This window comes from Petaurus breviceps, unplaced genomic scaffold, assembly GCF_028583685.1.
Source record: "Petaurus breviceps papuanus isolate PSGF00001 unplaced genomic scaffold, PetGlider_PUasm1.0 126, whole genome shotgun sequence".
Classification (NCBI taxonomy): domain Eukaryota; kingdom Metazoa; phylum Chordata; class Mammalia; order Diprotodontia; family Petauridae; genus Petaurus; species Petaurus breviceps.
The window spans coordinates 43,286,533-43,300,396 of NW_027185655.1; the positions used below are offsets into that span (position 1 = coordinate 43,286,533).

The following is a 13,864-nucleotide window of genomic DNA, read 5'->3' on the forward strand; positions in this document are numbered from 1 at the left end:
TGTTACGAAGTTATTTGTTTCATAAGATTTCACATAGAGTGTTTTTTTATTTAATCATCTTGGATAGGTATACAGGTAAACAACAATTTGACTTAAAAATAAGTAAAAGCAATATTTTCTCAAGTAATTCCGAATGATTTCCTGACAATTACAACTTAATTATTTTTGACTATCTTTGAAATTTTTTCCACTTTTAGAAGTGGAGAATTTCATATCTCATTTCTCTACATGAAAATGATGATTAATTTGCCTGTTGGCCCTCTTTTCCTCCAAGCTAAATTCTGTAAGTTTTGTCATTAAAAAATCATTCACTTCACTTTGAAGATCAACAATTTTGAGATGAATATAATGGAACAAAGGACAGAAGAGTTCCAAGGACTAGGCCAATAATAAACTTTATTTTTCATTTAATACATAAATCACTTACAAAACTATATCAAATATAAAATCACATGTGGACATATATATATATATATATATATTTTTTTTTTGGGATGAGACAGTCTGGATTAAGTGACTTGCACGGGGTTACACAGCTAAGCAAGGTCAAGTGTCAAGCCAGATTTGAAGTCAGGTCCCACTGACCTCAGGACCAGTGCTCTAACCACTGTGCAACCTAGCTGACACCATTAATATTTGCAATTAGGATAATCCTTCCCAATTTATCATCAGCAATTTTTAGTTCTATGCCATAAAGCAAACACTAATTTTTATAAATTCTGTATGTATGTAGTTACTAAAGACTGTATACCTTTCTCCATAATTTTTGAGACCAGGAAGTGATTGTCTGACTAGGAATATAAAGTGGTTTTTTTGGTGGATGTTGATTTAAAATCATTGCCCTTCTGTGTCCTAACTCTAACCCTTATACATTCCAACTAAGGAAAATAAGCAATATTTTTAATTTTGATGGCAATACACATTGGAGGCAAAATTCTGAGAGTCTGACTGGACAGGTGAGAGATAGGCAAAAGGGGTTAGATACCAATATTGGAAGCCCTCAAAACACAAACTGCATAAAATCACTTTCTCCCTCATTTTACTTCACTTTGGGCATTGAAGAGACCCAATGTAAGAATAAATTACTTCCTCACTATCTCAAAAAGAACTTAATCAGTCTGGAGAATTACTGACATGCCAAATTATTATCTGTATTGCTAATGCCAGATTAGACCAAATCAGAATCACTGGTGTAATTATAATGGGATTTGTAAAAGAACAACAGCTATTTTAGGCTGTTGTAAAGCATCTAACACTAAAGAAAAAGGGAAAAAAAAACCCTGAATATCTCAAGTTTTACAAAAAATAATTAAATTAAGCAAAATATACCATTCCCCATTCTACATTCCACATACCATTTTTTTTTTTTTTGCAAACATTGTTCCTCTGGTGATTATTCTGCTTTCAAAAGGCGGAATTAGTTGAAATCAGTAGCACCATCTACATTTTAAATGGTTCTGTCCCTTGATTCAGGGGCACAGTTCCTCAGCCTTAATATTTGGACTAAACTTACATTGAAGTTAGTGGCAATCTCACCTGCATGTGCAAGAAATCAAGGGAGACAATGTGAGCTTGTATTTAAAACCCTTTTTCTAGAAGATAAGTGTACTTGTTAGCAATATATAGCTATTGTAAGCATTGTGAATAATGTCTTCTAAACTATCTACTATCACAGTGTAGAGAAGATTGTATTTTTATTTCCTGGGTCATTCGTAGTTATACATTTTTTTTTTTTTTGGCAATAGATTCTAGTTTGGACTTGATACTTCAGTTGTTTGGAAAGAACTATACTAAAAAGTTTCCTTCCTCTTCACTTAAGTCACCCTTTGAGAGAGAGGAGAGAGATCTTTGAGGGAAAGCACATTTCTGTTAATGTCATGTCACATTAAATATGAAAAATTTTTAATCATGGTGAATACACGGCATCACATTTTATAATCTCACTTGACTCTAGGTGTTTTGACATGTGAGTAAAAAGAAAAGGCATTTGGAAAGGCTCAAAAATTGTAATCCCTTGATTGTCATATCTACAACAAATCCTGAATCTGCCTTTTGCATATAATAGGAGGAATCCAACCTGAATGCTAAGTAATTCAGCAGTTCTAGAATCTCACATATACCAAGGTGAGCAGTAACTTAATTCTTTGGCCTAACCTCTAGAAAAGCAAAATGCTAATGAAGGTTAGATTTCCCAAGTTGTGAGATTTTTTAGAAATCGGTTCTTAGAATCATTGAATCTGTCTATGTTTCCATAACAATGTTTAGTCACATTATAAATCCCTTTAGAATTTTGGGTGCTATTTCAGAATTAATGGCTATAATAAAATACTCCAGGAGAATTATGATTCCATTGTTTGGATACCAGCCTCCACCAGCACATGTGTTTAAGACTGATGCTTAGGTTGTCTTAAGAGTTGCTGTGGCCAAACAAAAATAACTATAGCAATCTGATTATGAGATGTAAAAATTAGATATGCTGAATATGAATTAATGAAATTATATAATATTTTAAAAAGCAATATTAATAAATGAAATGGTTTTCTTTTGAGAAAGCAAACTAATAGTGGTGATTTTTTTAAAAGGGTCTAATACAGTTCTAGAACATCACAGGTCAAATGTGCATTAAAGCAAGAATTATAAAATGAAGCCATTACATGAGTATCGTTTGGTCTTGTACTCCATCTTCTCATTCTGTAATAGAAATAATTGAAAAATGAGCTAGGTACTTAAACCTAAATTTAAGAGTCATAACCATCACTAACAGCATTTGCTCTTTTGAACTAACAGAGGTATAGTCTGGAACATAAGGAATTTAGGAAGGTACAGGCTAGGAAAGATCTTACCTTTCAATTCAACAGGCATTTTTAAGGACCTAATCCCTGTCACTGCAGATATAAAGGCGCCCTTCCCCCAAGGAACATACATGGTATTTTTTTTTCTGCCAGCACCAAAAGCCAGAGTTTTTAGCTAGAAAGAACCAATCAATCCAATTTCAATGGAAACTGGCCCAGAAAGGTTGAGACTTGATTCAAAGTCAAATTGAGAGCCTCCAGAGCTGGTATTCAAACTTACATTCCCATCGTTTTGCCACTTCTACACATGTGGCCTTGGACAAGTCACTTCTCTCTGGGTCTCAGTCTCATCATCTAAAAATCATGATGTAAAATGAGGCAGTAGAATTAACTAATCTCTAAAGTTCCTTCCTTGTAATCTCTCATTCATGATCTATTAGCAAACTTCGAAGACTTGGCCTCGAGTCCTAGATCAGGACCAGTTTCAGGTAAGTGTCTGTTTACTTCCTCCACTAACCATGCCCCCTGTCTCGGGCCTCCGGTCTTTTCCTAAATAACCTTCACTGCATTCACAGCACTTGTACTTCCCAGTATTCCCACATCCTGACTTATGATGCAGGTTTTATGGTCTGTTTGTTATCGTTCAGCTCTTCAGTCATGACCAACTTTTCTTAACCCCATTTGGGGTTTTCTTGGCAAGGATACTGGAGTGGTTTCTTTCCCTTCTCTACCTCATTTTATGGATGAGGAAACAGACAAGCAGGGTTAAGTGACTTGTTCATAGTCACACTTCTAGTAAATATCTGAGGTTAAATTTGAACTCAGGTCTGATTTCTATGAAATTGTTTATTCTAATTTTATGAAAAAAATTAGCGTTTATATAAATGCTGAAGTTTTGTGAAGCACTTTATCTTATTTTATCCTCAACTCTGAGGTTGGTGCTGCTTTTCTCACTTTACAGATAAAGAAACCGAGGCAGACAAATTAGGTGAATTAGTCACATGGCTATTATATATCTGAGGTAAGATTTGAACCTAGATATACCCAACTCCAGTTCCATTAGCTATGCACTGTGGAACCTAGCTACTGACATTTGGAAGCTTAGTTTTCCTTAAGTCAGTTGATGATAGAAGCACACCAGGTATAAATGAGAAAATGGCAAATTGCTGAAGAGCTTTTGTATTTGTGAACCAATCACTGGTTGGGTGGGGGTGGGGGTGGGGGACATTACATCAATACCAATGTACCTTTAGCATTTAATTCTCAAGTGTGTTGTGAAGAGTGTTCATTCAATATATCACCTGTCATTCAAGGTGCTTACCTTTTTCCTTTGGTCGACCCCAGAACCACACTGGGTAATTCCTTTGGAAGATCAAGGACTGAATCTTCTTACTCCATTGCTTTAGACAATGATGATTTTGTAGGTACCTTTTCTCACCCCACCCCCAGTTTTGTCTGCAACCCATCAAATGGTACACTGACCAAAATGATCCTTTCTTTGCCTCTGAAAATTGTTTCCCCCATATGCATTGACAACACCATCACTGATACTTTTTTTTTTCTTATTAAGCAATCGGGGTTAAGTAACTTGCTCAAGGTTACACGGCCAGTTATTTCTGAGTGTGGTGCTGAGTATCCGAGCCCGGATTTGATCCAGGTCATCCTGACACTGGAGCCGGTGCTCTTACTCGCTGAGCCACCTGGCCACCCCTAAGCAATTGGGGTTAAGTAACTTGCTCAAGGTTACACGGCCAGGTGTTTCTGGGTGGGTGCTAAGTGTCTGAGCCCGGGATTTGATCTCCAGGTCTTCTCAACACTGGAGCCGGTGCTCTTACTCACTGTGCTACATGGCCGCCCTTTTTTTTTTTTTTTAAGGAATGTAAACAGTTCAACTTTAATAAGTTGTTTATGATTTCTCTTTCCTGTTTACATGGTTCTCTTGATTCTTTTTTTTCCATTTTTCAAATACTTTATTAACTTCTGATTTACATCATTCATTTCCTCCAGTTTTGAGTTGCAAATTTTATCTCTGTTTTACCCCTAACCACCACCCCAAAATAGCAGTCCCACAGGATATCCCCTCTAATCTGCTGTCTCCCATATCTTCTCCCATACTCCTTTTGACTTTTCCAGTAGGGCATGGTGTATCTCTATGCCCCAGTGCCTGTATATCTTATTTCCCAATTACGTGTAAAATAGTATTAATAATAGTATATATATATATATATATGTATATATATATATATATATATTTAACATTTGATTTTAAAACTTTGAATTCCAGATTCATTCCCTTCCTCCCTTGTCACCCACCCTTGGTGGGAAGATAAACAGTTCAGTATAGGTTGTACATGTGTAGCCAATGCAAAACATTAACATAGTAGATATATTGTAAAAGACTGACTAAATTTCCCTTCCCCCATTCAACCTCCCACTTGTTCTATTCTCTGCTTTGATCCCATACCTTCATTCTGGATTTTCATTCTGAAAAAAGGTTTGCCAGTTACAATTATTGTTTTTCCATGTAGGAATGTTAATAGTTCAACTTTGATAAGTTCCTTATGATTTCTTTCCCCTGTCTACCTTCTCATGCTTCTCTTGCTTGTTGTATCTGAATGTCAAATTTTATATTCAACTCTGTTTTTTTTCATCAAGAATGCTTGAAAGTCCTCTGTTCCACTGAATGACCATATTTTCCCCTGAAGCATGATACTCAGTTTTTCTGGATAGGTGACTCTTGGTTTTAATCCCAGCTCCTTTGCCCTCCGGAATATCATATTCCAAGCCCTTCGATCCCTCAGTGTAGAAGCTGCTAAATCCTGGGTTATCCTGATTGTGTTTCCACAATATTCAAATTGTTTCTTCCTGACTGCTTGTAATATTTTCTCCTTGATCTGGGAACTCCAGAACCTGGCTATAATATTCCTAAGAGTTTTCTTTTTGGGATCTTTTTCAAGAGGTGATCAGTGGATTCTCTCAACTTCTATTTTGCCCTCTGGTTATAAAACATCAGGGTAGTTTTACTTGAGGATTTCTTGGCTTCACTGATACTGTTAATGAGTGTCTTTGCTACTTTAAAAACATCTAAGTACTACTGTGATGTGGGATGGCCACTAAAAGCAGTAGGCATAGAACCAGTCATATCTCAGGGAGTCAACAAGCATTTACCAGCTACTATGTGCCAAGCATTGTTCTAAAAGAAAAGCCAATATATCTGCTAAAAAAAAGAAAAAATAACAGTCCCTGCTTGAGGGAGCTTGGAGTCTAAAGAGAGAACATAGCAAATGATTATGTAGAATCAAGATATGTATGAAATAAAAGAGATGATCTCAAGTGAAGGCACTAGCATCAAGGGGTCAGGAAAGGCTTCCTGTGGAAGCTGAAATTGTCATGGAGTCCTTAGAGAAGCCAGGGAGACCAAGATGAATGAAAGAATTCCAGGTATGGGGACTGCTAGTGAAAATGTGCAATCTTGTGCAAGGAAGAGAGTTGTCCTTAATTTTATTTTCACCTGTCCTTTGTTCCCTACAACCAATCAGCTACTCCGTTCTGTCCCCACTGCATCTCTAGCACCCTCCTCTTCTGGATTCAAAGCCGCCATCTTAGTTCTAATCCTTATTACTTCTCACCTGGACTACTGTTGATAGCCTCCCCAGTTGTCTCCTGCTCTCTAATCCATCCTTTCCATTGCTTCCAAAACACTCCCAAAATCTCCATTTTATGGTTGAAATTGAGGCAGAGGTTAAGTTACTTGCCCAGGGTCACACCACTAGTAAGTGTGAGAATTTGAATTCGAACTCAGGACTTCCTGACTCCAGGACACAAACTCTCTCCAGTGTACTACCTACATGCCAGAAGTCTCTTATAGTAGGGTAAAAGAAGCAAATTTAATGATACAGTAGCCTGATCTGAGAGTACATCTAGCATTCTATATCTGTAGCACTTTCCTCTATTTTTTTTTAAATGAACAGAAAACTTTTTTCTTCCTCTTCTCCTCTACCCCATTGGAAATAAAAAGCAGAAAAGAAAAACATCCTTGTAACAAACACGCATAGTCAAGCAAAATAAGCTCCCTTATTGCCTGTGTATGATAGCTATCCATCCATCTATCTATGTGTATATCTATATAGGTATTATGGACACATATTCACATATACGTACTTTAGGTAGCAAAGTCACCAAAGCCAGGAAGATTCATCTTCTTGAGTTCAAATCTGGCCTCAGACACTTACTAGCTGCATGACCCTGAGCAGTCGTTTAACCCTGCTTGCCTCAGTTCCTCATCCATAAAATGTTCGGGAAAAGGAAATGGCAAACCATTCCGATGTATCTTTACCAAGAAAATCGCATATGGGGGACACTGTGTTAAGCTTAGTTAACTCTCAAAGTTCTTTGTCTGAAAAAAGTATAAAGTATTCTGGTTGGTTCTGCTCATTTCATTCTTCATCAAGACTTATACAAAGTCTTATATTATCAACGACAATACAAAGTCTTATTTAAGACATACACATCTTCAAAATTGCTCATTTTTCAATATCGATGTTACAGTATGTTTCTCTGGTTTTTTTTTCACTCTGTATGAATATATTTTTTTAAAGATCTTTTCATGTTTCTCTGAAATCATTTATTTCCTCATTTCTTATAGCACAATCATAGTAATATGCCACAGTCCATTCAACCATTCGGGCATCCCTTGAGTTTCCCATTTTTGTCACCACAAAGGAGCAGCTATAAATATGTTTATATTGAATTAGACTGAGTTATGCTTCCCTCGCCAACTGGTGTTGGAGCCAGCTCAGGCCAGTCAAGAGAAGCTGGATCTGATAATTATTGCTGAGCCTGGAGTTATGGGCAGCCTCTTCCTTGCAGCAATAGAAAGGAGAGACTGGATAACTTCAGCAGTAGAGTACAGGGGATGTGCTCTGTTGTAGAATGCAGAGGCAATCCAGAACCAGACCTGCCTTTGAACCTTGTACAAAGTCTTACTAGCTTTGTGACCCTGGGCAAGTCACTTGAATTCCTTTAGCCTCAATATCCTCATCCTGTAAAACAAGGAACTTATACTACTTGCCTCATGGGGTGGTTATGAGGAAAACACATTTTGAACCTTACGGTGCTTTATGTAAGTATGAATTGTTATAAACATTTATTTTTAAATGTAATTAGATGTAAAAATGAACCTCAACATATGGAATTTAATTTTGTGGTAAACCTCACCAGAATGTCCCTAGTCTGTTAGTTAAGAGCTTGTTATAACAACCCTGGTATTTTTTTTTTCCAAAAATTATTAGACCTGAGAAAAATATTTTTTGCTTAAGTTTGAAAAGTTATTCCTTTCTCTCCCGGCCATCTAAATCTCTCCCTTTGCTATTCTCTCTTATCAGTAGATTAAAAAAAAATATCCCGGATACCTATATTTTCAAAAACCTGATTTCTTTTCCCTGTGAAAACAACAAATGGAAAAGAGGAATGAGAAGGTAATGTAACTTACCAAATTTATTTTAGGTTCTATTTTTCTTTAGACCTACTTATCCTTTTAATCTCTGCTGTGTATCTGTCCTTTCCCTCTCTTCCCCTCCCCTCCCCTCTCTTGTCTCTATCTGTCCATCTCTCTCCTCTTTTCTCTCTTCTCATATCTCTACATATAATATATAGGTATGCATTTTACATATTATATATACACACACCTATATCTATATGTGTGTATATATTTATATATGTGTGTATATAAGGCAATAATATGGTTATTCCTAAGAGTAATAAGCGGTTTTCATATAATACATCCATTACTATACACTGCCCATCTTTCATATATATACTTCCCCATCTCTCTGCTCACACAGCCAATACTCTAGTATAGACTCTCATCATCACTCTCCTGGATTTTTTACAATAATCTTCTATTCAATCCTCCTGCCTCAAGACTCCCCCCATTCAAAATCCACCCTCAACATGGGTCCCAAAGAGATTTTCCTAAAGTATAAGATTGATCATGTCATGACTACCCATCCTTATTCCCTGCTCAATAAAAGCCATTATCTCCCTGTTCCTGTAGGTTCAACTGCCCCTGCCCCTGACTCTGGTTTTAAAGCCCATCACAACCTGACCCTTTCCTACCTTCCAGTCTTCTTACCCTGTGCCTCTCCATGTCCAGCTGCCCTGGGCCTCTTGGTGTTTCTCACACAAAACCTTCCATCTCCCTCCCCCTCTCCTTTGCTCCACTGGCTTTTTCCCCTCCCAGGAATACTTCCTTCCTAAGCTCAACCTCTTAGAATCCCCAGCTTTTATTTATTTGTTTGTTTATTTTTTAGTTCTTAGCTCAAGCATCACCTCTGGTAAAGGTGCCTTTTCCAGGTCCTTTGGCTGTTAGTGTTTTCCCTTCCAAGCTTATCTTCCGTTTGTTGCATAGATATTCAAAATGTAAGTCACCTGAAGGCATGGACTGTTTTACTTTTGACTTGTTACTCCCAATGCTTAGCATAATACCTGGAGCATATTAGTTGCTTCTTGGTTGATAATTGACATATAAATGACTTATATTAACTGACATTTAAATTTAAAATCTCCAAAACATATTATTTGAACTTAACAACAACAACAACAACAACAACAAAAACAACTGTAAGTTAAGTGCTAACAGGCTTTCTTGACCCCATTTTATAGGTGATGAAACTGAGTCTTGGAAAGGACCTTGTGACTTCAGTATGCTTTAGATACATTAATTTGGTGATTTCTCCATAACACTAGGGTTTTTAGATTAGGCTTCCCCACCTCTCTCCACCCTTACATTATCACTTATTACTTAGGATTTAAAGTTTCCAATCTTTACATTCTGGCCTCAGAAATGAAATAAATAATATGCTTTAGCTAAGCCTCCCCCCCCCCCCTCCCTCAATTAAACCATGTATTCAGGTAAAAGAAAATAATGGTTGTTTTAAGAGACTCTTACCTGTCAGTTCAAAAGCTCTGATCATCTCAAGATAAGAATACACATTATTGTTGTCTTCATCAAAGACCTTTAGTTGTTCCTGTCTGGGGGCTTCTCCTCCTAGGAGACTTTGAATTTCTGAGTAAGTTAAATATCCATTTGCATTTGTGTCAGCTCCATAAAAAAAGACTTGTAGGTCTATTAAAAAAAAAAGGGTAGTTGGCTGTGGGTGTTTACACATAAATACACAGACCATTTCCCTCAAATTGTTCAGGCTATTACAGAATCCATTTTGAAAACTCTTGACCAAAGTCCAATCAGATAATTCCAAACATATTTATTTTGCTAAAGGGAACTTTATTGTCACCAGTAGGCAATTATTAACATGTTATAAACATTTCTGATAGTAATTAAAGGAAGGATACTTTTCTATGTGCAATATGCCCATTTTAAAATTCCAACTTCTTAATGGATAAGGAAACCTAGGATTTCCCAGTAACTTTGCTTCATGTCTGTTTTTTTATTACAACACAATCCAGGGCATGTAAAGAGCCCCCCTTTCATTTCTCTTAAAGATGCAATAATAAAAGTAAGCTTTATATGGATGGGGGTATTTGTTTTATGTCTTTTTTTTTTTAAAGATGATTTTAAACATATAATGCCAGCACCAACTACTAAAGCTTAAAACTTTTTGTGGGACGCCCTGAAAAAAAGTGACAGCATAAAATACATACATACATATATACATATACAAACATATTTACACACACATATGTCTGTTTTGTTCAGTCATTTCAGTGGTGTCTGACACCTTGGGGTTTTCTTGGCAAAGATATTGAAGTAGTTTGCCATTTCCTCTTCCAGTTCGTTTTGCAGATAAGGAGACTGAGTTAAATAGGTTTGAGTGTCTTACCCAGGTCACACAGCTAGTCAGTATCAGATTTGAACTTAGGAGGATGAGTTTTCCTGACTCCGAGCCTGGTGCTATATCCACTAATATATCCACTCTATCCAGCTGCCCTATATGTCTGAGTGTGTGTATACATACACACACATATACATACTTATACATGTATATATGTATTTGTATTTTATATATAAATAGGTTTTTATATATTTAAATATACACATTTAATTATTAATTATATATTATAATTAACTATTAATATTAGTATATAATATTTTAATTAATCATTAATATTAGTATATAATATTTTAATTAATCATTAATATTAGTATATAATATTTTAATATATAAATATATTTTATATGTAAATATGTTTGTCCTAATAAGCTCAAACTTGACATATTTATACTTTCAAAAACTGAATGAAATTTCTAAATTTTGTTTCTTTGATATAAATCATGGAGTTATATTCAGGACAGTGCCTGATATATAGCAAGCATTTAATAAGCTCTTGTTGATTTGACTGCATTTAACTGTGCAGTATGATGAATTTATTCATTATACTTAACGTCCACTAATCCGTTAAGCTAGTAGACCTCTATACTAATAGAGCTACATAATAAATCTAGTACTCTTAATCTTCAAAACACTTTATCAAGGCACTGTCTAATGCTTATTGAAGCATGGCTAAAGTCTTTCTCCTAACATCCAGGGCCTTTCCTTAGTCTGGCTTTGCTCCCTTAAAGAACTTCAGCACTCACTGCTCACCTACGTGAGCTCACGTTCAGATTGTCTGTCACTTATATTTCTACAGAGTCTATTCCTCTTGCCTCAGCTCCCTCAATAACTATTTATTGATTTATTCCTCAACCAATCTTTTCCACCAACTGATGCACTGTTTTTTGTTTTCTTTTGTTTTTTTTTTTCTTTTTGGAGGCCAATTGGGGTTAAGTGACTTGCCCGAGGTCACATGACTAGTTTTTGTGTGTGTATGTTAAGTGTCTTAGGCCGGATTTGAACTCAGGTCCTCCTGACTCCAGGGCTGGTGCACTGTGCCACCTAGCTGCCCTAACTGATGCACTGTTAAAAACTATTGGCTCAAAGGTCAGTGATGACCTAACTGCCGTATGACCATTTTTTGTTTCATGTCCGCCGTGACATCTCTGTGGCATTGAACCTTCCTCTTTTGATGATTTCATTCTCTGTTTCTGTGATATGAGTCTCCTGATTGTTTTTCTGCTACTTTCAACATTCCACTGTCTCCCCTGAATCTTCCTTCTCCTCGAATCCCCTTAAAGGAGACCTCCTATGAGGTTTTCTCTTCAGCTTCCTCTCAGTTGGCTTCATTTCCATTCTAAGCACTATACAGCAGCTATAAAGATGACCTTGGAGTCGAGATAAATGGTCCTGGATCCATCCTTGCTATGTGATTCAGAGCATGTTACTTGAGTTCTCATAGTGCTAGGCTACTCTCTTGAACTCTTAAGTTTCAGGGGAGGTGCTAGTCTTCATTAATCTAGGGAGTGTTCTCATGCAGGAATTTATTATGCCAATGAAGTCACCAGTCTAGTCTGGAACCCTATCCCATAACTTCATCATTAGAGACAATTCCCAAACCCTATCTCCAGCACTGTTGTTTGTCCTTTGTTCTCAAAGAGGACCAATGACATCAGCAGGGAAATGTCTTGATTTGCAAGTGAGCTGCATATAAGTGAGGCAGATCTATGGAAAGTCATCAGCCTCACTCTCTCCACCAGAATCATTGGAATCCAGTGGCAAGACAGACCAAGGTGACTGGAGATGGCCCCAGATGCAGTAGGGGACCTTAGCCTTTTTAAGCTAAAGTTTTCCCCAGCTCCCAATTTGTCTGAATCAATGCCCATCTAGTAGTAAATGGCTAGGTAAGAACTGAAGTAAAAGATGGGCTACTTTGCCTTCATAAAAGAGTCAATCTGGGAGGGCAAGGCCCTCAGAGTGCCTGGTCAGAACAGAAACAATTGCTAACTGCACTCACTCTGAGCCATCAAAACAAAACAATGAACATTTGAGGTTTGGGCTGAGACCTATTATTGGCCAAAGGAGAGTATATGAATGGAAGTAATGTGTGATAATCATGGATAGATAACCCAGGGCTATATTGGGAAGATTGTAAAATGCCAAGCTGAAGAATATGAATTTTATCTGAGAGGCAATAGGGAGCCACTGTAGATTCTTGAGTGGGGGAGTGACATGGTTCTAACATTGTTTAAGTATAACACTGCAATCCATTCGGGTAATCTATTAAACACTTGTATTATACCACCCCAGTTTTTAACTAGATAGGTGAAAAACATCAAAGATTGACTAGTATTTCATTTCCATTGTAAGCACTATACAGCAGCTATAAAGATGACCTTAGAGTCGAGATAAATGGTCTTGGATCCATCCTTGCTATGTGATTCAGAGCATGTTACTTGAATTCTCATAGTGCTAGGCTACTCTCTTGAACTCTTAATCACTCTCTTTTTTCTATTCTAGTCCTTCTTCTGTCCATGAGCACAATTTACTCTTTATTTTCCTCCAACCCAGAGACCTAATTAATCAAAGAACATTTATTAAGTACCTACTGTGTACTATGCTGGGTGTTGGAGATAGAAACAGGAATGTGTGATGATCCCTGCCTTCAAGGAGTTTACATTCATCTAGAGGAGAACAAAACATTCACTGACAAGTATAAATAAGATACATAGTGTCCCAAAAGTTAGCCCTAAGACTTTGGGGACACTGTATATACAAATTTAATAGAAAGTAATTAGAGGCAAAAAGTACAGGAACAACTGAAGGAATAAAGAAAGGCTTCATGAAAAGAGGAGGCATTTGTGTTAAACCTTGAATGGAGATAAGGGTTCCAAGAACCACAGGTGAGAAGAGAAAGCATTCTAGGCCTGGGAGATGCATTATACAAAGATGCAAAGTATGTCTCTGGTTCATAAAAGGAAAGAAAGAAATACCCTAAATCAAATTATCCCATACTGATCAAAATGTCTGGACCAAGTGGAAAGAGGATAAGGAAATTGGGGTGGGAGCTCAGAGTTGGTAAGTAGTACTGGATCTATTATGCTATCTACCTTGCAGTCTTGCTTATTGAACAAGCACTTATCAATTATCTCTTATGTTCTTCAATTGCTGATTTATCAGGAGAGGATTTAGCGTGGCTTCCTTTTCTTTTGGAGAAGTTAGAGAGAGAACCAGGTCAGA

General features: G+C 36.8%; 1 protein-coding gene across 1 annotated transcript in view; it reads right to left on the minus strand.

Moving 5' to 3' along the window:
- Nucleotides 1-315: 315 nt before the first annotated feature.
- The window catches only part of LOC138170090 (EF-hand calcium-binding domain-containing protein 14-like), a 26,700-nt gene continuing 13,151 nt past the window's right edge, over nt 316-13,864 (minus strand). Inside the window, exons 5-6 of the mRNA XM_069099504.1 lie at nt 9,742-9,918; nt 316-2,691 (exon numbers count right to left, since the gene is read on the minus strand). Of these exons, the coding sequence (XP_068955605.1) occupies nt 2,687-2,691; nt 9,742-9,918 (182 nt within the window). The 3' untranslated portion in view covers nt 316-2,686. The remainder of the gene's footprint in view (nt 2,692-9,741; nt 9,919-13,864) is intronic.